The sequence below is a fragment of the Poecilia reticulata genome, linkage group LG2, assembly GCF_000633615.1.
Source record: "Poecilia reticulata strain Guanapo linkage group LG2, Guppy_female_1.0+MT, whole genome shotgun sequence".
Classification (NCBI taxonomy): Eukaryota; Metazoa; Chordata; class Actinopteri; order Cyprinodontiformes; family Poeciliidae; genus Poecilia; species Poecilia reticulata.
Genome location: NC_024332.1, coordinates 36869775 through 36892626, shown reverse-complemented (window position 1 = coordinate 36892626; position 22852 = coordinate 36869775). Strand labels below are relative to the sequence as shown.

Here is a 22852-nt window from a genome sequence, read left to right as displayed (position 1 = left end):
TAAAAGCATGGATTCAAATACAAACAGTGAGACTCAATAAATATGAATATTATTGGAAAATTTATTTACTTAAATAACTCGATTCACTTAGTGAAACATTAGTCTGATGTCTTCAAGCCTTTATTTCTGCTAATTATAATTTTCTGCTTACAGTATTGAAAAATTACATTTAAGATTAGAATATTACATCCAACCAATAAAAAAATWAAAACATTTTAACACAGAAATATAGACTTGATGAAGAGTATATTTAATATCCTGCTTAAAAGTTGCAATTTTCAAAATGTGCTTCTTATCTGACAGATGAGCCTCATTCGAATGTATTGAACATGACTATAAAACAAATCAACATTGTTGTAATGTTGCAAAGGAGTCCTGTTTGCAAAAACGCACGTCTTCGTACTCAAGCAGAGAAAAAAAAACCTCTTAGTTAAAACGACGGCAGATAGTCTTGAGAGGATTTGCATATTTCTTACGTAAATATATTTACACACTACAAAATCTAATATATGCAACCTTACAGTGAAAGTTGTTTGCACAGTTAGTCATTACAAATAGAGATGTTTTTAATAGTTTCCTTAGCTTGTTTATTTATTCTGATTTATTTAGTTATTGTTTTCATCTCAGTTTTTTAAAAATATATTTACTGCTTATTTCCGTTCTCTACTTTGACTTTAAGCAGATAAAAAAAATCTTTGTTTAGATACTGTGGTTACAAGAGAGAAGCCATTACAGATCACACTGGTTTTAGACTATACCATATTATAACAGAAAAAATAAATTATACATTTGATGAAATTTGTCATTTCCACCAAATTGGTGTAATTTGCCAAATTACACCAATTTGGTGATAATTGGTGTAATGTTTTGGTGTAATTTGATAAATTACACCAAATTAAGTTTTCAGTATATCAAACGTAGCAGGAGTTGATTTGCTAGACTTGTTCATGCCTTTAATCTACACACTGAACCTGTGCAGCATAAGAAATGTGCAATTCTTTTTCGTAACTGTGTGAGCTTGAACCCGTAGATCAGAGGGTTGATAATCGGTGGAATGACAAGAAACTCTATCGCCATTAAATTCTGCACGTTTTCTGACAACTCCTTTGAGCCAAATCGCACGTACAGCAAATCAAACATCACAGATCCAATAAAAATCACCAGAGTGAGCAAATGTGGCAAACACGTCTGCATGAATTTATTTCTGTTCTCTTTAGACGCTTTGCAGGATTTGATGAGATAAAAATAAGTCCAAACAATGAAAACTGCATGGGCATTATAAAACGTGTAATTAAAAGCTGGAAAAACAACCTGAGCTATTGAAGGAGAACAAGCCAGCTTAGAAATCAACAAGTTGATGCAGTAGATCTTTGGTATGTGGGATCCACAGAACCTTGATGTTACTGTTGTACCTGTGCTGATAGACATGAGGAAAAATGGAGTAATCCAAGCAAAAAATACATAAACAACAACTCTTTTTGTATTCATCACAGAGTGGTAAACTAGAGGACGACATATAGCCACATATCTGTCATAAGCCATCAGAGCGAGCAGCGATAAGTCAGCACAGACTGAGGAGTGAATCATATATCCCTGCAGAAAACATCCAGGAACAGAAATTAAATGTCTGGTGGACAGGAGGTCAAGGAGAAATTTAGGATAAAATCCTGCAGTCCCATAAAGTCCATTGATGCACAGATTACAGAGGTAGATGTACATTGGGTCATGGAGGTTTTTATCCATGATAATTGTCACAATGATTGTCAGATTCACCAACCAAATCACACAGTAACACAGCAAGGTGAGCAGAAAGAGAGCGACTCTGTGGCTGAATGTGCCACTGATCCCTGAAAGAGTGAACATAGAGATCACTGAAACATTATCCATCACAGCAGAAATGCTCTGTCAAGCAGACATGAAATTGTTCTGTAGCAGCATCATTTCTGAGTTTTTCCATCTTTGCTCTGTTCTTATCTTCCTTTATGAGACTCAGATGCAGTGACGTATTTCACATGAGATTTAAACATCCAATTAGCGTCTTCAGATTCATGCGCACTTTTTCTTTCAGTAAACCTGACAGGCTGCTTCTGAACTTACACTGTGCATTATCTGACGGTACAACAACGAATGGAAAAGTGAGCCACTGTCTCTGGGGAGTTTCCATTGGCAGCTTCAGCAGGAATTTGCCTTCATATGATGATCCTGCCCACTTTCGAGGCAGGAGAGTCATTGTATGCCACAACCAGGGCCGGAGTACAAAGGCCTTTTGCACTGCCTGGCCTAGCCCCTAATGAGAACCATTATGATTGTGCTACTGTGTTTTGGGAGTCTCCATAGTATTCTCAGAGAGACATTGCATGCCTCAGTCAACTTCTGCAGGTTCTTTTTTTTGTAGTTGCGCCAAAGATGGGTTGTATCTAAAGACGAGGAAAAAGATGAATATGAGAATCCGCGCATATACATTGCCGATTATATTAATATTCATATCTCATATTCATATCTCATATTCTAAAGACATTCATCTAAAGACAAGCTAAAAGATGAATATGAGAATCCGTGCATATTCATTGCGGGTAGGAGAGCCGTGATAGGGGAGGCCTATTGTGAAGGGATATCAGGAAATCCCATCACTCAGAGTCTTGACTTCTGATCGCTTCAACTGGAGAAATGTTCCCCGATTTCAAAAGTTTGGTTTGTAATTCCAGTGTCCAGTGCAGCATAGATTCATCCTCCAGATCAACATCAAAACCCTGAGACATTACGCACAAACAGTTCACACAGACCAGGAGGTTGTGAGAGGAATAGCTCATAATTTAAGTCTAATGATATAATTTACAGTTTTTTTTCTGCAGGTACTGGGATCCCAGTGAGTGTGTTTTTCTTTTACTGCAGAAAAAAGTTGCATGTATTTAGATTACTGATTACTTGATTTGTAACTTTTTTAGTTACTTTCAGCAGCTGCTGACAACAACGCTCCACCACCTGTGAAAATTACATTGATCTTTGCCAAAACTTAATTGTAAGCTATTTTATAATAGCAACATCAACAAGATTGTTTAATGGTTACAACAGTACAAAAAAAACCTTTAGTAATTTGTGCGTGTTTTTGTGTGTTTCAGTATTGTCTGGAAAACTATAAATAGGATCTTAGCCCCCCTCCACTCCCCCTGCCCCAGCCTCCAGGTTCTGCGTTATGGCCCTGCGTTTGCTGTCAGAGCACAGCACAAAGATCCTCCTGCTAGGTCAACATGCCATGCCGTCCAGCTTGATTGGCTCAGGCAGAGGCTCAGGGTTTAAGGCCTCTATCAACACTCTGTAACGCTCCATGTGGTTGAGTCCTGGAGAGATGATTGAAGAGGCTGTTGCTTCTACCCAACTGCACTGGCAGGGAGCTGGTTTCTGCTTTTACTGCTAACAGTTTAGCTTCCAAGTTAAAGAATTGTTGGTTGGACATATTCAAAGATGCTCATGATCCTTAATTGGAAAGCTGCTAAATGGCTAACAGTGCTTTTCTGGACACTCAAACACACTTTACAATGAATTTATCCATCCACAATTAAAAGCTACAGATTGTAGCCGCAGTTGCCCTGGGGCATACTGATAGAATCACCATCCACCAGGAGGTAAAATGGGTGACGTATCATCACCAAGGACACAACCACAGAGGCGGATGTTTACAGGACGAACTCCTGCCACCATCGCCCCAATTTTGATTTTGTAGACAGTGCCATGGTTTGGACTTTGTCACAGTCAGGTTTACCACCATTAAGTAGGAAACTATGTACTTCTTTTTTCTTTTTACATTTTCTATCAAAAATCTGCATCCCTTTTAGGGACAAAAGCTAAAAATAGAAATAAAAGTTTTTTTTTAACACATTTTCTGTCAAAATTATTATTTTTCTTACAATGGTCAGGTAACATTAACAGCTCTAAACAAGTTTTATTTGAGTTTGACTTTATTGAACATAGTAATAAAAGAATAAACAAAGTTACATACTAATAAAATAATTTTAAAGACAAAAGCAAACAAAGCAAAAGAACAACAGTAGTAAAGTATATTTACACCTGGACGCCCCTCTTACATCTGTACCATCATCCAGTGAATTACTATTCATGTTTTAACGTCTTTCTTAGTGTTTTCCATCCCATTCATAATTGCATGCCCATATAAACAAGTAAGCAAAGGCATGCTATTCGGACAGGCTCATCTTTAACATGTAAAAAAATTATTTCTTAATAAATCTACCACAATGCAGTAATATGTGACGGCTTCATTAACAACATAAGTTATTTCTCATGTTGATATGCAGTGATGACCATCCTCTTTAACAACGTCTTAAACAGTTTTATGTTTGGACATTTTAATGCTTATTAACTCGAGTTTCACTCCACGTACTGATATACAAAAGCTTTTAACATTAGCAGGGCTGAGGGCAAAAATGGTTCTGATTCAAGGTACAGACCCCTGATTTACCTGGATATACAGCTCTGGAAAAAATTAAGAGACCACTTTAAATGATCGGTTTCTCAGATTTTACTTTTTATAGGTTTATGTTAGAGTAAAATGAACATTGTTCTTTGTTTCTACGAACTTCTGACAACATGTCTCTGAAATGCCAAGCAAAGATCTAACATTTATTTGCAGAAAATTAGAAATGGTCAAAATAACAAAAAAGATGGTATCAGACCTCTATCAGAAAAAAGCTATCAGACCTCAAATAATGCAAAGAAAAGTTCATTCAGAAACAACAATACTAATGTTTTAACTCAGGAAGAGTTCAGAAATCAATATCTGGTGGAAAACCCAGGAAGTTTTCAATGTGGTTCAGTGCAGTGGGCTCTTAGTTATTTCCAGATCTGTGTATCGCATTAAAGGTGAATAAAACCAGCGGTTTATCAGGGTGTGTAGACTTTTTATATTCACTATATGTGCATAAAAACATGAGTTTGTATTAACTGAACGGTAGAAGTTTGTCAAATAAACTGAATCACTAATGGATTAAATTAGTTTCCTGTGATGGTCTGGCCAAATTTTAACCATCATCAATCATCAGTCGTTAGGTTTTGTTTCCTGATGCATTTCGACAATATGTTTAATGTACATGGTCATTTTTTATGGAAAAATAAAGCTAAAATGTGCCTCCTGATGTCTGGCAGCTTGAGGCCGTACACAAGAGGATTCAGAACGGGAGGGATGACGACAAACTCAAAGGATAAAATAACCGCAACAAATGGATTTATGTCCTCCAGGTTGAATCGACTCAAGGCGATATCGCAAAATCCAGCGACAGAATAAATCATAAAAGAAACGATATGTGGTAGGCAACTCTGCAACACTTTACCCTTGAACTCCGTCGATTTTTGCCAGCATACAATTAGGACTCGTAAGTAGGTGTAAAGCACATAAAAGAGAGGGAGAAAGACTGTAGTGATGGTCAGAATCATTCCTAAAACATTATTGAGAGCAGTGCTGACACATGATAATTTCACTACATTCCAGTTGGCACAAAACACCTTCTGGATCTCATTACCACACAGAGGAAGGCGGGAAGACATCAGAATTAGTGCCGTAAGAYTCAGAGCTGGAAAGATCCAGGCCAGAACAGACAGCARAACAACAGCTCTAGACGTCATCTTTCTGTGATAATGTAGAGGATGACACACGGCTACGTATCTGTCGTACGCCATGATGCTCAGGATGGTCAGCTCGTTGGAGCCGTACGTGTAGATAACATAAATCTGAGTAAAACAAGCCAGTGGAGAAATCAAATGGACATCAGAGAGCAGGTCCATGAGAAACCTGGGGAAGAATCCAGCAGAACCGTACAGAGAGTTGACTGATAACAAGGCGATGAATAAATACATGGGTTGATGCAATGCGCTGTAGTGAGAAATCACCAGGATCATCAGCAGATTGGCGCAGACGATGAAGCTGTAGAGCAGCAAGCAGAAGGTGAAAGCTGCAAAGCGGTAATGTCCAATGTTAACAAACATGGTGAGGTTGAAGTAAAACGGCAAGGAGATATTTTCCATTTCACCCCATCAAATTCAGCTATGCATCAAAACTAACAAGTCTACACCAACAGACAACACCAGATAAGTCAGGCAACACATCAGTAGTTTCATCCTTTACAACAATATTTGATGAACCTGTTTCAGTCGTAGCTGAAGAGTTGAGAACATAACAAAGGAAATGAGTGAGGCTTTATCATGGACTGGCTTTAGACGTCATTCTCTTCTTTCTACTCTGGAGAATTAGCAACCAGACCAACACTTTAATTTGGATTAACGTGGCAGTTTACGCATCAGCTGTTTAAGCTGACCTTAGATACAACTATGGATTAAATACAAAGTACTGCATAGTAAATGAATTAATGGTTTTCCATTTTTTTCCAAATCAAAACCTGAATTTGAGAGATGGGGCCTCAAACTCATTTTTATTTTGGGTCTTATCAAGACCATGAATGTTTTTAATGTTTTCAGTATGTATTAAAAAAAAACGTCAAAATATTGATAATCAGCTGCCTACATTCAATAAGTACTTATTGGAATTAAATATTGAACAGCTTTTCACACTGATCAGTCCTTCCAGGATTTTGCGATTGTTTTTGTGATTTTTCGCAATAAAAATAACTAATTTTGAGGTTCTAATTTAGAAATGTTTGCGCTTATTTATGACAGTAAATGTGACTTTTAGTTACTGGCTGTATCGATTACAACTTGGCATCAAACAAGGCTGAGGCAGCAGGGTAAAATTAAAGAAATACTGCCACCTGCAGGTTGGAGGTAACAGTCACTTAACCCAAATGCTTTTGACCATTTTTGGGGAGTCTTTGCAAAAAAAAAAATCATAATTATGCATTACTGCTAAAATAAATCCAGGGATCTGTTGATTCTGAGTTAATTCCTGTATTTGTACAAAAAAAACTGGGGGAAACTGATTGATGTGATTTGGTGTCCAGATGGCCACATGAAAAGCTATGGCGGGCCAGGTTTGGCCCCCGGGCCTTGATTTGGACACATGTGGTACAGAGAGTCGACCTTTGTGTACTTTTATTTAATTTTAAATGCAGTCGTTCTGTCAAAGTAACATTAGTGAGAAAACATAATTATGATCAGGTTATTGAATAAAATCCCACACTTTAAACATCTGATTTATCTCCTTTTAATCTGAAAACTGCAATCCTTCCACCAACTAGAAAGAGGAAAAAAATAAAACTAAAACCTGAATCGAGTAATACTTAATAACTAAAATGAATTATGATTTAGTGATTAAMTTACTGTTATCTGTTCTGTAGATAAAGGTAACTTGTCAAAGAGTTTGTTTTGTGCTTTAGGGCTCAAAGTGACTCAGGCTGGATTAATTACTCTCAGAGGACAGTGGCGTTAATGACCTGTTGACCACCTTCACTATAGTTACACCACAAAACGCTTCAGACACAGGAACAACAAAGCCTATGCGACACTGAATCACAATTTTAATAAACAAACACCTAAAAACAAATGTTCTAGCTTTTATATAGTAAATATTACGTTTTTCTTGATAATCCTGTACAGTTCAAGCAGATTTTAAAGATGTTTGTTTCTGATCCGATCCCACAGGGCAGCATAGAGTAACCATTGGGTCATAATTACCTGGATGTTGGCCACAATGCTCCCTGAAGCAAACCGTTTCCCACTGCAGCCACTTCTGGAACATCACAGTGAACTATTGTGTAATCAACAAATAGGAAGTTACTTTACTTTTATTCCTTTAGAGTGATGGAAGTTATTTCATGGACACTCCAGGAAACTATCTGGTAAAGAAAACACCTACTCCTTAACAACAAATAGTAGATTATATGGATGTAACTGGTAATTTCTATGAAAGCAAGTGGTAAATTCAATCTAAGCTACCTGATACGTTCCAGGAAAGTCTCCTGAAAGTCCCTGATAAGTAAAACCAAAGTCTTTATATTTTACTATTTTCATTTATGAAGGCTCCATGGAAGAACTATGTGCAATCTACAAGGTTCCATAAAAGTAGGAGACACTTGCATCGAAAGCAAATTGGTATGAAAATAACTCGTACATTTGAAGAAAGCACCTAGTAGGTTCTGAAAAAGTCCAATTAAAACCCCTGGTTAGTTCTATCAAAGTACAAGGTAAGTCCAAATAAATTACCATAAATTACTTGACAGTTTACGTAAAAGTTTCAAGAAAGTCTCACATAAATTACGGGAAAGCAAAACAAAGTTCCTTTAAGTTTCTGGTCGGTTCCAGGAAAGTCCTATGAAAGTTCCCGATAAGCTTAATCAAAGTATTGGGTGTAACAATCACCTTGAAAAGTCCAAAAACGCTCCAAGTTCCTATAAAATGATCTCATAGTTTATAAAAAGCATGAGTAGTATTTTGGGCTGTAACCCAAAGGTATCAGCCCCCTAAAGCTGCTTTACTTTCCTCTAAACTGGATAAATCTTTTACACAGTGAGCATGTTGTTCTTTACAACCAAGTAAAACTCCCTACAAAACACTTAATGACCCAATGAGTAGAAGTACATCCGTGTAAAAATCTAATATGAATAAAATCATAATTTGCCTTGTTATTATTTCATCAAACATAAGTAAGTTTATGCTTTGAATGAACAAACATAAGCTCAAATCTGTTCTATTGTAGTTTTTTTTTTATGAGTGCAATTCATTTTTATTAGCATTTCCCACGCCAAAAGAAAAACTGTTTTTCGACACAATTGTAATTTTAACATTTGATAATTTTCCTTATTTAGATTTCTAAATGTTAAAATTTCCAAGCACTTTTCTTATATCTTGTACATTTTAAACAAAGCATTTTGCAAAATGGGATTTATTAAGCGTATGTTAAATCATGACACATGATGCTGAGTGAGAACCTGGATAAACTTTAATTAGCTTAATTTTAAAATCTAACTAAAAAACACTTGAGTCTAGACTAATAAATATGTTTAAAGCACATTTCTTTGATCTTTAATGTCTGTTCATAAGTTCAAAAACAAGAATCACTAATGGTTTTCATCTAAACCAGACTTAAAGTACAACACATCCAAAACCTTGATCTATAGAACTTTATAGAAACAAAAAGCTGTAAAATTAATATTTTTATTTTCTAAATAAAGGTGCACTCATCTTTGAGTTTTGATCAGACCAAACTGATTCATAAGTTTAACAAAAGTGCATGTTGTAATGCATTTAGTTTCAGTTTATTATCATGCTGTAGCACCAATTCAAGCCAAGCCAACTTTTTTTACAAGCACTTTTGAAGCAGTAAAACTGACCAAAGTGCTGAACAAACATATAAAACAAGAGATCAAAATAAAACAAACCAACACATGAAAGAGGCAATTCACAACAAATAAAATGACATTTCATTCTGTGTCAAAAGCCAATGAAATCACAGGGGAAAAAAAGTCAAATCAGGGCAATTTACCACAAAAAAAGATATAACAGACCCTGGTTGTCAGTAGTATTCACAATAATTAGATTTTTTTCCACACACTTTTACACTTTTGAAGCCTGTAAACCATTCATTGTGGGTTCAAGAGAAGCRTGTTTCAGATAATCCGTTTTAGTTTGAATCGTTGGCATGCCACCGCACACAAACGCATTATCTGCCTCCTAATTTTTGTGAGGATCAGCCCATAAATAACTGGGTTCACAACTGGTGGGATTATGAGAAATTGCACGGCCATAAAGTTTCTTAAACCCTGCGGCACAGACGTCGATCCGTACCTGGAGTACATGAGGTCAAAGAGCAGAGCAGTGCTGACATTGAAAAGACATATGAGATGCGGCACGCAGGTCTGGATAAACTTTCTTCTGCCCTCCTTGGAGCTCAGGGCCGACTTTACAAGCTGGACGTATGACCAGCCGATGTAGAGAACATGAACAAAATAAAACGCAATGACAATGAGTCCAACTACATCGTTTACTTTTGTCGAACCACAAGAAAGTTTAACAACGGACCAGTTCTCGCAGTAAAGCTTGTCGATGTGGGAACCGCATAGCTTGAGCACTGATGTGAGGCCGACGACCAGCAGCATACACCCCAGAGGAACCATCCAACACAAACAAACCAAAGCAACAGTCCTGGGCCGAGTCATCACAGAGTGGTAGGTCAGCGGTCTGCAAATAGCCACGTATCTGTCATAAGCCATCAGTGCCAAAACAGAGAAGTCAACCATTGCATAAGAATAAACAACATATATTTGTAGGAAGCATCCTGCGTACGTTATGACATGAGTTCCAGATAAAAGGTCATACATAAACTTAGGGTAAAAGCCTGCAGTCCCATAAAGTGCATTAATACACAGGTTACACACAATAAAGTACATGGGTTCGTGCAGGTTCTGATGGAAGATTACAGTTAAAATGAGAGCAACGTTTACCAGTAAAATAAGACAATAGCATAGTAGAGTAAGAGAGAATAATGCGACTGTGTAGCTGGTTGTTGCATTGAAACCTGAGAGTGAAAAAATAACTTCAACAGACGTTTGATTCATCTGGCTCTGAGTGATTATCTCATCATCTGCACACCTGTTTGCGTAACGTTTGAATTTAAAGGTGAATCTGAAGGGAGCCTCCTTCTTCCTCCACTTTGTTGGTCTCAGGTGGGTGGGAGCTTAAAGGCTATGATACAAAATTCACATTTTGCAAATTGTTTATATTTATATTTGGGTTTCTACTGATTCCAAAAACAGCCCGTGCAATTAAGAAACACCCTGCTGTTTTTTTGGCTATGAGTTGATATTTTTTGGTGTCTGGAAAATGAGCCATTTAAAAAATTTCCTGGTTGTTAAGTCACATTGCGCCGTTACCAAGCAACGCAGCGCAAGCAGAGCTCCAAGACGTTTGGTCAGCTGGTTTCACCGCTGTGTGCGTTGTACAATGGCTGCTGGAAAAGACAAGTGTTTAGTTGTCGACTTACCCTCCAGAAACTACTTGCTGCATTATTGTTGGTTGAGAAGGAGGCTCTACTTCTACTTTTCATCAGTTTCTCCATAATTTTGTTGTTTTTGTGATTTTTCAAAATCACAAAAGGTTCTAATTTAGAAATATTTGCGCTTATTCATGACTGTAAATGTGACTTTTTGTTACTCGCTGTATTGATTATAAGTTGGCATCAAGTAAGGCTGAGGCAGCAGGGTAAAAATAAAGAAATGCTGCCATCTGCAGGTGGGAGGTAGTAGTCACTTAAGCCAAATGATTTGACCATTTTTGGGAAAAATTTGCAAAAACTCATAATTATGCATTATTGCTAAAAAAATGCAGGAGTCTGTGATTGCAAAAAACTGGAGGGACTGACTGATGTAATTAGACGTCTAAAGGGCCACATAAAAAGCTTTGGCGGGCTGGATTTGGCCCCCAGGCCTCAAGTTTGACACTGAAGATGAGAGGCACAAGACTCATTGATTCAATCGAGCTGAAGGCCTCTGAAAACAATCTAAAGGCTTTCTAAAACCTCAGCAGAGCCACAGGCTGATTATGTCCATGCCACGCCACACTGATGCAATAATTCATTCAAAAAAGACCCAACCAAGTATCCAGTGAATATGCTGTAGAGCAGTGGTCCCCAAACTACGGCCCGCGGGCCGGATCCGGCCCTCCTCCGCATTTGGTCCGGCCCCCTGATCAATACCAGAGACCATTCAGATTTTTTTTCATTTACCGTATTTTCCGGACTATAAGCCGTTTATATGTGGATTTTTCTTCAACCACCAGGGGGCTCTTTAGCAGGAAGTGAATCATTGAAAGTCTGGTTACTTGCAGGCCAACATTGAGCCCACAAGCAGCAAAATGAGTAAGAAGCAGATCAGATGTCTTTGGAAAGTTTCTTTGCAAAGGGGAAAAGGCCCAGAGAAGAGACAGGAGAATGGATTTATCCCGGACCGGCAGGTGAGTCCCACATTACAAGCCCGCTGTGCACAACATGCGGCGACCGGCTGATAATGAGGCAATGAAGCTTCAAGCTGCTTTGCCACGTAGAGACCGAGCACACTGTGCTCAGTCGACACACCTGGGGTACTATTGTCTCTCGTCACTCCCAGATGGGCCCGTCTCATTGCAGAGAAACAAGCTCAGGGCTCCCGTTAGTCAGTATCGTGAGTTAAAATTTTTACGAAAGTAAAACGTTCGTTTTTGTGGCGCTTCTGTTATTTTGAAGGGATATATAAACGTTACCATAGCGACCAGAGTCAGAGTGTTTGGGCAGTGGACGAAAGGAGATGAGTAGAGCTTGTGAGTCCTAAGTCTGGTTTAGAGGGAAAGATTTAAGAATGTCGGCCGATTCTCCAAACCTTTGTGACCACAGAGCTGATAAGTACAACAGGTTCGATCGGTTCGTGTGTCCAAGGCAGGAGCGACACGAACCGATTCCAGTCACGAACGTCCTGATTCCAGAGGATAATTCAGTAAAACCCCTAACATAGCGGGAATTTAGAATAACCAGACACGGATGACTATGTAGAAGCAATAGTGATAGTTTGTGGAGTCATTTTAAGAGATAAAAGACGTAAAGAAAAGAAAAGGCGGTGGATAAAAGAGGCTCTATTTGCTGCACTATGATTTGGAGGTGAATATGTTTTTTCATAGTTAACATTTTTAACTGAATAAACATAATAATGACCTTTAGATTTAATAATAAACATTTCCACATATCATCTCCGATATCCACCGGACTCTCAGTTGCTCATATGTCAGCTGTTTGGGATTCCCCTCTGTTCTTACGTCACCGCGCTTTCTGATTGGTCACATTCAACAGGGTGTATTGTAGTTCCCAGTCAGGTAAAACCCCACAGGCTGCGATAAAAGGGCCAAGACAACCCGATTAGGGCATATTCAGTATTTAGTGGGAACACCCTCTGCCCCCCCCCCCCCGGGCCGCAACAAAATGTCCAAGTCTTGACGGGTCAGTGGGGACCACTGATTTAGCACATGCTAGTAGCAGACACGAAGGATCAGCACTTTTACTGTTACAGTTACTGTTCGGAAACTACCGTAATCAGTTCTGTTAAATCTAATCTTGGCAACTTTTTCTTTTTCAACCCTAATAAATGTGACATTCAATTGACCTGTTATGACTCAAATGTTGGGTGTCCGCCCCCCTCTGATGCTGCTGCATCGTTGTGGGAAACCTGGAGCGGCAGAGATATTTTCGGCTTATATGTGTATGTTTACTGGTTTAAAAAATAAACTTTGGGGTTGTGGCTTATAGTCCAGTGGGCAGTTGGGAAAATACGGACTATAATCCTTCCTGGATTTTTTTCTGTGACCCGGAGAGGGCTATTTGGTTATTATTTATTTCCTGAATTGTTCTGTGAAGAACCCAGAGAATGTTATTTGATTGTGCTTTCTGGAAAACAATAAATTTTTACATTTAGGCACTCCTGCAATTGTCACACTTTTTCTGTTACAAACTGACTCCGGCCCCCGACCAGARAARGGAAAAGTTATGTGGCCCTCACAGGAAAAAGTTTGGGGACCCCTGCTGTAGAGAATAGACACACTTTTAGTTTCTAATTTTATGATCAACCAAATGCAGGGTTTCCAGAAGCTGCTTAGAAAACATCTATCCTTGTCTAATATATATGAGCAACAACTTTTCCTTTTCCTGAACATGACAACTTCCACAGTGTGCAGAAATTATAGGTGAAGGGTACAAAACTGGGTTGTTTCACTACTTAAGTGTTAAATACTCAATTAAAAATTAGTTGTGTGTGTCACAATTTGTTTAAGGAAATTGACCTGAAGAAAGAAAATATAAAAATGTGTTTGGTGTCAATGTTAAATCAAATGTTTAAATCAGTTTTCTGTTTCGTTTTAGAATTATCAAATTATTTACCTTTTTTGTGTTTAACTTTTTAGTTTTCATGTGATTCTTTTGTGATTTTTACTTTTTAACCACATTAAGCAAAAACACTAAACTGTTTTACCAACCCTTTATTATTTTATAGCAAAATGAAAATATGCTAAACAATGTCTGTTGTCATTTAATTTGTTAGTATTTGGAAAGTAAATAAACAAGAAGAAACAGTAATGGAAGCAAGAAATTTAAAGCAACACTCAAAAATCTTGATATAATCTTCCTTGGATTTTTATTTTTTTGTTGTTTGTAATTTTAAAACAAAGCACTACACAAGTTTCCTTTAAAATAGCTAATAATAAACATTTTCAATCATTTCTGTAGTTAGTTCTTGTAAAATCTGTTAGAATATTGAGTCATGATGTAAAGAAATGTCAGAAAGATAACCAGATAAGTTATGTTGCAAATGCGGTAAATATTTCCATCGACATGGCCGACCTCATCCTTCATCCTCATCCCTCCACCTGCTTTTTGTACCTGCACAATCTGAAGAAACTGTTGCGAACTTGAGTTAAATTCAAACCATAGATGATCGGGTTAAGCATCGGAGGGATGATCAGAAACTGGATCGCCATGAAGTTCTTCAGACTCTGCGGCACCGACTCCGACCCATATCGAGCGTACATGACGTCGAAAAGAAGAGTGGCGATGACGTTAATCAGACATATTAGATGCGGCATGCATGTCTGCAGGAACTTCCTCCTGCGTTCTGGGTACCTTAAAGCAAACGAAACCAACTGAAAGTACGAGCACAAAATGAAGAGAGCGTGGCCACAATACAGAATTATGACAAAAAATCCAACTATATTATTTAACGTTGTTGAGTAACATGAAAGTTTAATAAAGGACCAGTTCTCACAGTATAGTTTCTCTACCTGGAAGCCACATAGAATCAGCTTGGAGCTCATGATCACGACAACAGACTGGCAGATCATTGGCACCAGTCTGGAAAAACACACCAAGAAAGCGACCCGTTGTTTGGTCATGATGGAGTGATACTCCAGAGGGCGGCAGATGGCCAAATACCGATCGTAAGACATCACCGCGAGAATGGAGAAGTCTGTTGTTGCATAGGAGTAGATGAAAAAAACCTGCAGGAGGCAACCAGTGTAAGAAATGACATGAGTGTTGGACAACAGATCGAAGAGAAATTTAGGGTGAAAAGCCGCCGTCCCATAAAGGCTGTTAAAACACAGATTACACAGGAAGATGTACATGGGCTTGTGAAGCTTTTCCTCTAGTATGATTGTAAGAATAAGAGCCACATTCACAAATATAATCACAATGTAACACAGCAGGGTTAGAGCAAACAGGGTCAGGCGGTATTTTGCTGAACTGTCCTTAAATCCCAACAAAGTGAATGAACCCAACATGGTTGCATTGATCATTATGTTCACGTCTCTCTGTCAATCCTAGATGCTTTTTCCATGAACGTGTGCTGCAGAGTGTGAAAATGATGGGATGTGCCGGCCGCAACAGTGTGCCCCCTGCCCAGGAAAAATGTCAGCGTGAGTCTTCATTTAGCGTCTTGTCGAGTCCAATCAGAGCTCAGTTCATCTCCAGAGCCTAATTACACAAAAAGGTCGCTTAAAAAACAAGAAACCTACTGTAACTGGGGTGATAGATAAAATAATATAAGATATTATAGTCCAAAAATATGGAAATGTTCCTTTGGCTCTCCAACCGTAAAATAAAACACATTCATACAATAGTAATACCAGCAATAAACATTTCAAACATTTTTACAAAACATTTCAAAATACTCTGTACAAAAGGACAAAACTTTTAGACATCAAATCACATGAACTTTTTTATATCAGCAATAATTACCGGAAATATCTGCTGAATGCCAGAATAAAAAGAGAGTTGCTCAGAGATCCATTTACTTACTTTTCTAAGTATTTAGCTTATTTAGAGTTGCAATACTTCTAACAGTAAACTTTATTTAAGAAAGGATCATGTAGAGCTCAAACAGAAATCCTTTTATGCACTGCACCAGATTACAGCATAATCTAATTCACATCTGCAGACCTTTGACTAGTTGCAAAAATGGATAAACAATACAATACTGATACCAATAATACTTTTCAAGTTTGATAAAATATCAAACTTTTCACCTCCTGGTATTTTTGTGGTTTTTCTTTTGGTTTATTTTGTTCAAAACTTAGAATTTGGACAAAGTTTATACATTTCTACAAATACTGTAAAAACATATTTAAAAAAATATTTTTTTTTCTACATTAAGTGCAACAGCCATTTGAGAATAAATCAAAACAAAATGTTTTTTGAGATAGGGAAAAAACAAAATAATACAAAATGAAAATTAAAATTTTCAAGGAAATCTGAAACTAAGGTATTGATCTTACACTATTATCGATCCAATATTGATACTGACACTGACTTGTTATTGATATTATCAATATTTTTGATCAATCCACTCTTCTGGGATTGATTTGAATCAAACATTTTGGGTAATTAAAATCACACGTGAATAAGTTTGGTCACGTGATGTCATTAACAAACATGCCGCGTCATCATGTTCCTGCTACTTCCTGTTGTCTTCTTCGTCGTTTCTGCCAGTAGTAACATCCGGTTATTGGTCATGTGAGTCATGTGATGCAAAATAAGTGTTTCTATTGCAGTTTTGTGAAGCACAGCCAAACGAAACCATCTCAACCTAGCGCAAAAACTTTTAATTCAACAATTTGAGTTTTTTTAAATTGGCGAGTTTCCTATATGGTCAATGGATTTGCTCATAAATTACACATTTATTATTTATTTAGATAAAAATTGTCTTTAATCATCTTATTTTCTTTAATACTAAAACACAACGTGTATGTTTGACCTTTTCAGGGGTTGTTTTTACTTTTCGTATTGTCTCTGATGTCATCTGCCCCACAGGGGGGTAAAGGGAGTTTTGTCACAGTTACATCTTCATGGAAAACAGTCCCAGAGCATTAAATTTAAATTAATGTCCAGGGAGTACAGAGAGAGCATGGACTAATGACCCAGAGGTTTAATCACTGTGTTTTCATGTCACAACAACAGGGAGCAAACTTCTATGTTTTGGCATCATAAACATCATAATCCCCGATGTCCAGACTGATTGCATCAGATTGACTTTTCACAAATATGTTCAGATTACAGATTTGTCAAGTTAAAACTTTTATTAAAACTATTTTAGATGCTACATAAACTCAAACCTGCCAAAAAATATTTAGACTACATACGTAGATTTATAATGCTGCTTGCTTTTAATGTTTCCATACACACAAGTGGACTCTAGTTACTAATTATGCAACATGCAACTGGGTTTTACTTAGGGGGAAAAATCCAGGGCGTATGAATACTTTTGCATGGCTCCACATTTAGGCTTACCTACTTATCTACACCAAATATAAAAAAAATTTTTTTTTTGCTTTACAAATCAATCATGAGCAGTAAAATCTGTTTTTTTTTTGACAAAACAATTACAGAAAAATTCCTTTAATGTCAAAGTGAAAATGGATTTTTAGCAAAAATATTAACAACTAAATTAAAATATGTGACATGAAATAAGTAACTGCATAAATATAAATCCCTTTCTAGTCAGTATTTAACAAATGTACAGACTACATATAGTCTGTGCATATACAGTATGTATTTACGTATATAGATATACAATTACACACACACACACACACGTTTGTATTTATATCCGTATTAGGACTTTGAATTGACTTCCATTCATTTTACTTTTTGAACTTATTCAGTTTCACTTCTCTAACTCTTATCAGTTCAAATGGCAAAATTTATAACCATTTTAATCGGATTAGTCCAGTGATCTTCAACAAAATCTGGACAAATTTTTGTGATCTTCAACAAAAATTAGTCCAGTTATCTTCATGGTTGATGTATACATCAACCATGACAGCCCATTGGTTGAGGGGATCTATTATGCAAAATTCACATTTTGCACATCTTTTCACTTCTATTTGGGTCTAAAAACAGCCGAAGTGCCTAAAGAAAAACACCCAGCTTTTTTGCCAATAAATTAGTGTTTTTTTGGTGTCTCAAAAATGAGCTGTTTCAAAATGCTCCGGAATGTAGCGTCACCTAGCAACCCCGGTGAAGCCCAGCTCGTTACCTAGTAACCCAGGCAGAGTTCTAACATGTTTGGTTTTACCACTGCATGCGCTCTACAATGGCTGCTGGAAAAGATGAGTGTTTTGTTGTTGACATCCCGTCCAGAATCCACTTGCTGCATTCTTGTTGGTTGTGCAAGAAGCTCCACTTCTGCTTTTCAAAGATGTACGGTTGTATAATTGCACATTTTGACGGGTGAGTGTAAATGTTGAGTCAGTAGTTACAATCTACACAGTGGACAACTGCAATGCTCCGCTTTCTGGTTTTCTTTAAATAACATAAATAAATAAATTTCAGGTAGTTATTTGGATAACTCCATATTTTACATTAGATTTTAACATTGTTTTAAAACCAATAATAGTATTCATCCCATCAATTATTATTATTATTATTATTATTATTATTATTATTATTATTATTATTATTATTATTATTATTATTATTATTATTATACCTTGTCCTGTGAAATAGCCTTCCTGAGGAGTTGAGAGAAGAAGTAGTCATTGATTTTTATATAAATAAACTTAGGAAGATTTTTTTTTTTTTAGCTTGGCTTTTATTTGATTTGTAGCATTTATTCATAATTTAACCATAGTTATGTCTGTAGTTTTATTGTACTTTAAGTTTGGGTGTTTAAGTAATTCAGTTTATCAGACGATACTTTTTATTACTGCTGTGATTATTGAACTCTTTAGTTGTTTTGAATAAAAATATTTTGTAAGCTAAAATTTGCACTTAATTTAAACAACTTATGTTTCTTAATGTATTTAATTATTAGTTTTACTTAATTTTTATTAATCTTTTCATAATGTATGTAACATTCCTACAAGGTTCTTAGGATTTTGTTGCATAATGTTGATGCAGATTTGCTTCTATTAAGTGTTTTAAAAACAAAAATATGAAACCTTGCCGATACAAACATGAAACCTTGATCTAAATTAATTTTGTGCGTTTATTATTAAGAAAAGCTGCAAGTAGCAGCTGCTGCCACCAGATGTAAGTATCACTCCACGTCTCAAGGTGGATTTAACCTTACATGTCGGTGCGTGTCGCCCCCTACTGGACAGAACAGCAGCAGGGGAGATAAATCTCTACAAGTCACTCACCATGCTGCGGTCCCGCGGCACTTTGACACAGACTCAGAGGTTTGAGTATTTATACAGAGGATTACAGAACCAGAGTCACTCAGGATCAATTACTGGGACTTGTGAGAGTGTTTAAGTTGTGGATTTAGGAATTTACTGCTCTCTCATTTTTTCTGCTTTTGTTTACCTTATTATCACAATAAATGAGAGAAATAGCCTAAAACTCTGTCTCAGCAGCTACAATGTTAGAGAAATGAAAGGTTATTTTAGTGTATTTGTGTTTTATTTAATGATTTCTGCTACTTTCGTCCCAGACAGGGAAACAATAAAGGCACAACGATTAAAAATAAATAGTCACGTTTTCACTCTTGGTAAAAATCCCAAGCACATGCAGTTGTCATATTTTAATTTAATTTCAAAAAGAAAATTATTTCCCTGTAGAACATTAATATGTAACATAAGTTATTTCTTCTCGTTTAAAAAATGCGTTACAGATAGGGCTTAAACTCTGAAAAAGTTAAATATTCAAATCACATAATTTGCCTTTCTGCTGTTTTCTCTTTACACTATAAGAACAATTTCTGTAAAAAAACAAAAAATACCAGGACATTTTTTAATTCTGCGCACATTTCCGTCAACTTTAAAACTGATTTCTACCATAATTTATCATAATACATTTACTCACATTTCTGTTAAAAACAGAAGCCAAAGTTTAACTCTAAAGGATTTGACAAAATACACCAAACTGTCTTCAGCTGAAAAGGAGATTCTGCCACACTGGAAAAACTACTTTTATTTATAATTATTTTCACAAAGTAGGAAATGATTTCCAATAATTTTAACTAAACTGATGAGCATTTTTAAGAGCTTGGTAAGATTACAAATAAAAAAGTAATTAAAATTAATGCATTTTTGTTTGATTGAAATGAATTACCTTTACAAGAGATTTATTGATTAAAAAGTATTATTGGTGTCTAAGTCACGCAAATTAAGTTTATTTAAAAACTTTGATTAAAGCTGCAAAACCGATCCAATCAAAATTCTTGAGAGGAAAATAAAAAAACATTCATATATAAAATGGGAAACACTATGATACATAATATTTCTATAGTATTATTTAAAAATAGCTATTTTTGTTTCAAATGCAAAGGTGACCAAAATTGCCAAAATACAAAACATTTTTTAAAAAACTAAGATCTTGAGAATTTATTTCCTGCTCAACAATAAAGCATAACATTTTTACAAAATAGTCAGGTTTTTTTTTTTATAGGAATGGAATATGTAAATCCAAAGGTTCAAAAAGGTTTTTGTAAATTTTTCTCATTGAAAGAAAACCAACAATCTCACTAATTTTCTAACTAAGACTGAGTCTATTCTCAGCAATAAAAACTATGATTTAGCTCACTGGTTATTTGAAAACTCTTGCTGTATTCCTCTAAGTGTTAATAATATAATTAAAAACAGATTTAGGTGCAAAAAAGTCTGCTTTAGTGTAAAAGTCAATGGATAATCGTGCACCTATTTACCATGAAATTAAAGAGAAACCAGAAAGATTGGCTATTGAAAGATTATTTTTGTGTTGTTGCCTTACATTTTTTGTGAGCTTTTATTTGTGGGTTGTAGTTTTGAACTAATTGGATCAAAATGTCTCCATCTGCATCAATTCAAGGGCCGCTGAAAACCAGTTCAGGGGTCACAAATGGCCCTCGGGCCACACTTTGGGCACCCCTGCTTTTAGAGATCAGGGTGGAGCACAAAATGAAGGAACCTCCCAAGGATTATTTATTTAAAAAAATACAGTTTCATGACTCATGGTTGCCAAGTAAAGGATAATCTGAACCACTTTATTTCATTGATGACTCACTAGCTAACTGCAAAACCGGTCAACGATGGCTCCTCCTATAAACTAGTACTTTTATTTATTTGATGTTATAAAACTTTAAGAGTGGTGAATGTGTCACATTTATGTCCTGTTTAGACTGCTAAACATAAACGGCAGTCTATTTACATTACATCGACATTAAAGGCCAACAGGATTAGCTCCTTTGCTTTCGTTTAGCTTTTCTTTGCTGTGTTTGCTGAAAGTGAATCTGCAGACTGGACTAATAAAGTTTTCTGACTCATCCCTCAAGCACTTCTTCAGAGGGTTGTTAAACTAAATGCTGCTGCACAGTAAACAGCTCCAACACCTAGAAACAAACACTTTAAAATGTGTTTCTTTTTCCAGAACCTCTGTCACAAATATCACTGAAGTAGGATTCTGTAAACATGAGAGAGCAGTACGTTTGCAGAAACTTTAACTATCTGACGTCCAGCTCTGATCTGAAGGCTAGCTTATCTGTTGTTTTGCTGTAGTCATCGCTAATGTTGGCTAAACATTAGCACAACTCAAGGTCCACATCACAAAATGATAATCACCACATTACAAACTTTACCAATTTTATTCAAACTGTACATGTACAATGGGCTTATCTCATTTTTAAAAAAATACAAGTAAAAAAAAGACAAAAATGAGTATTTCYCCCCCCCCCCCCTTAAATACAATATGCATTTAAAAATCAAGAGTCTCTGTTTGCTGGCTGGTTTGCATATGTTCTGAAAACACAAAAAAACTAAATTTCCTTCTGCAAACAGAACAAACTAAACGTGTCAGTCTGGTAGCAATAACAGAATCACTTTGCTTTGTTTGGTAAAAAAATGCATGAAGTGACATTTTTCTGTTGAGCAGAACTTAACCAGGTCTTGAGGTATGTAGTACATCCATGTGAGGAGAAGAAGAAAACAGCATGGTATATACAGACTGCCTTTAAATACAGCATGAAGTATRAAGTATGCACAATTTTAGTGAGAATATACGTAAAAAAACAACAGGGCATGTTTAGGAATTTAAATAACCACGAAAGTCAAACTGCTGACTTGCTCTCATTGTTTGAGAAAATGTGCTATGAGACGAGAAGCAGGCGGTTTCAGCTGACTCCTGACAAAACGCCACTAATTTATTTGTTTAGTCTGAATGACAGTCACTTGTTTTAAATGCTGCAAGCGTCAAGTCGACTCTGGTAATTACTTCTCCTAATCAAGATAAGGCAAAGACATTCAACAAGAGTTGTCTCACTTTAACTAAAAGCATTTAAACTCAGGTTTAAGCCTAAAATAAGGTGTTATTCCTATACAATCCTGTATCAAAAAACTAGGAAATTATCATGATTAAAAGTCAGGTACAACACAACCTTAACTTTCTGTTCTCACAATCTGGTAAACCAGTTTTTTTTTTATTTCCTAAAAACAACCCTCTCCTCAGCAACAAGCTCTTCTATTCGACCTCCTTCTAACACAGAAACAACATGCAACTTCTCAGATTTTTAGGCTTCTGTAGAAAAGAAAAACAACCCAGATAATTAAAAATAAGTAAATAAAACATCTAAAAAAATGTTCAGTCGGCTTGCAAGAATGTAACACTTCATGAAATTAAAAGAAAAATAAGGCGAGTTACACCAAGCAGAACACAGGTGCTAACTCAGAGTACAATTTTATCCCGGATAAAATAACATTGGAGCTCCAGAACAACCATTTGCACTCCCATGGATTAAATCTGGATCACTGAAATGGTGCTTTGGGTGTCTTAAAGGCTTTAAAGAGGGGGGAAAAAAAGCTTTTTTGATGGGTAATCCAAAAGTAGAGAGACCACACACAGAGACTAACAATGAGCCGTTGTGTCTCCAGGTTTCTGTATGCATGTGTGTGTGGCCTCTTTAAAAAAAAAAAAAAA

The 22852-nt window shown here is 36.3% G+C and overlaps 4 protein-coding genes and 1 long non-coding RNA gene across 6 annotated transcripts in view; 1 reads left to right on the top strand and 4 right to left on the bottom strand.

The window, feature by feature from the left end:
* LOC108166128 (uncharacterized) overlaps positions 1-22852 on the top strand; it is a 65957-nt gene that overhangs the window by 12964 nt on the left and 30141 nt on the right. Inside the window, exons 2-3 of one of the 2 annotated variants that reach the window (XR_001776409.1) lie at positions 2946-3019; positions 3120-3876. This is a non-coding gene — a long non-coding RNA (uncharacterized LOC108166128). Of the gene's footprint in view, positions 1-2945; positions 3020-3119; positions 3877-15289; positions 15382-22852 lie in introns of those variants that run through there. The other variant, XR_001776408.1, reaches the window with a different exon arrangement.
* LOC103461743 (olfactory receptor 49-like) lies at positions 928-1901 on the bottom strand. The gene has a single exon (XM_008404093.2). The coding sequence runs from the start codon at positions 1885-1887 to the stop codon at positions 946-948; it is 942 nt and encodes a 313-aa protein (XP_008402315.1). The 5' UTR covers positions 1888-1901; the 3' UTR covers positions 928-945.
* On the bottom strand, positions 4720-6136 carry LOC103461744 (olfactory receptor 6N2-like). Its single transcript, XM_008404094.2, has one exon. It carries the CDS (start codon positions 6031-6033, stop codon positions 5107-5109), a length of 927 nt encoding a protein of 308 aa, XP_008402316.1. The 5' UTR covers positions 6034-6136; the 3' UTR covers positions 4720-5106.
* On the bottom strand, positions 9567-10514 carry LOC108166127 (olfactory receptor 6N1-like). Its single transcript, XM_017303732.1, has one exon. It carries the CDS (start codon positions 10512-10514, stop codon positions 9567-9569), a length of 948 nt encoding a protein of 315 aa, XP_017159221.1.
* LOC103460956 (putative gustatory receptor clone PTE03) lies at positions 14151-15271 on the bottom strand. The gene has a single exon (XM_008403269.1). The coding sequence runs from the start codon at positions 15259-15261 to the stop codon at positions 14326-14328; it is 936 nt and encodes a 311-aa protein (XP_008401491.1). The 5' UTR covers positions 15262-15271; the 3' UTR covers positions 14151-14325.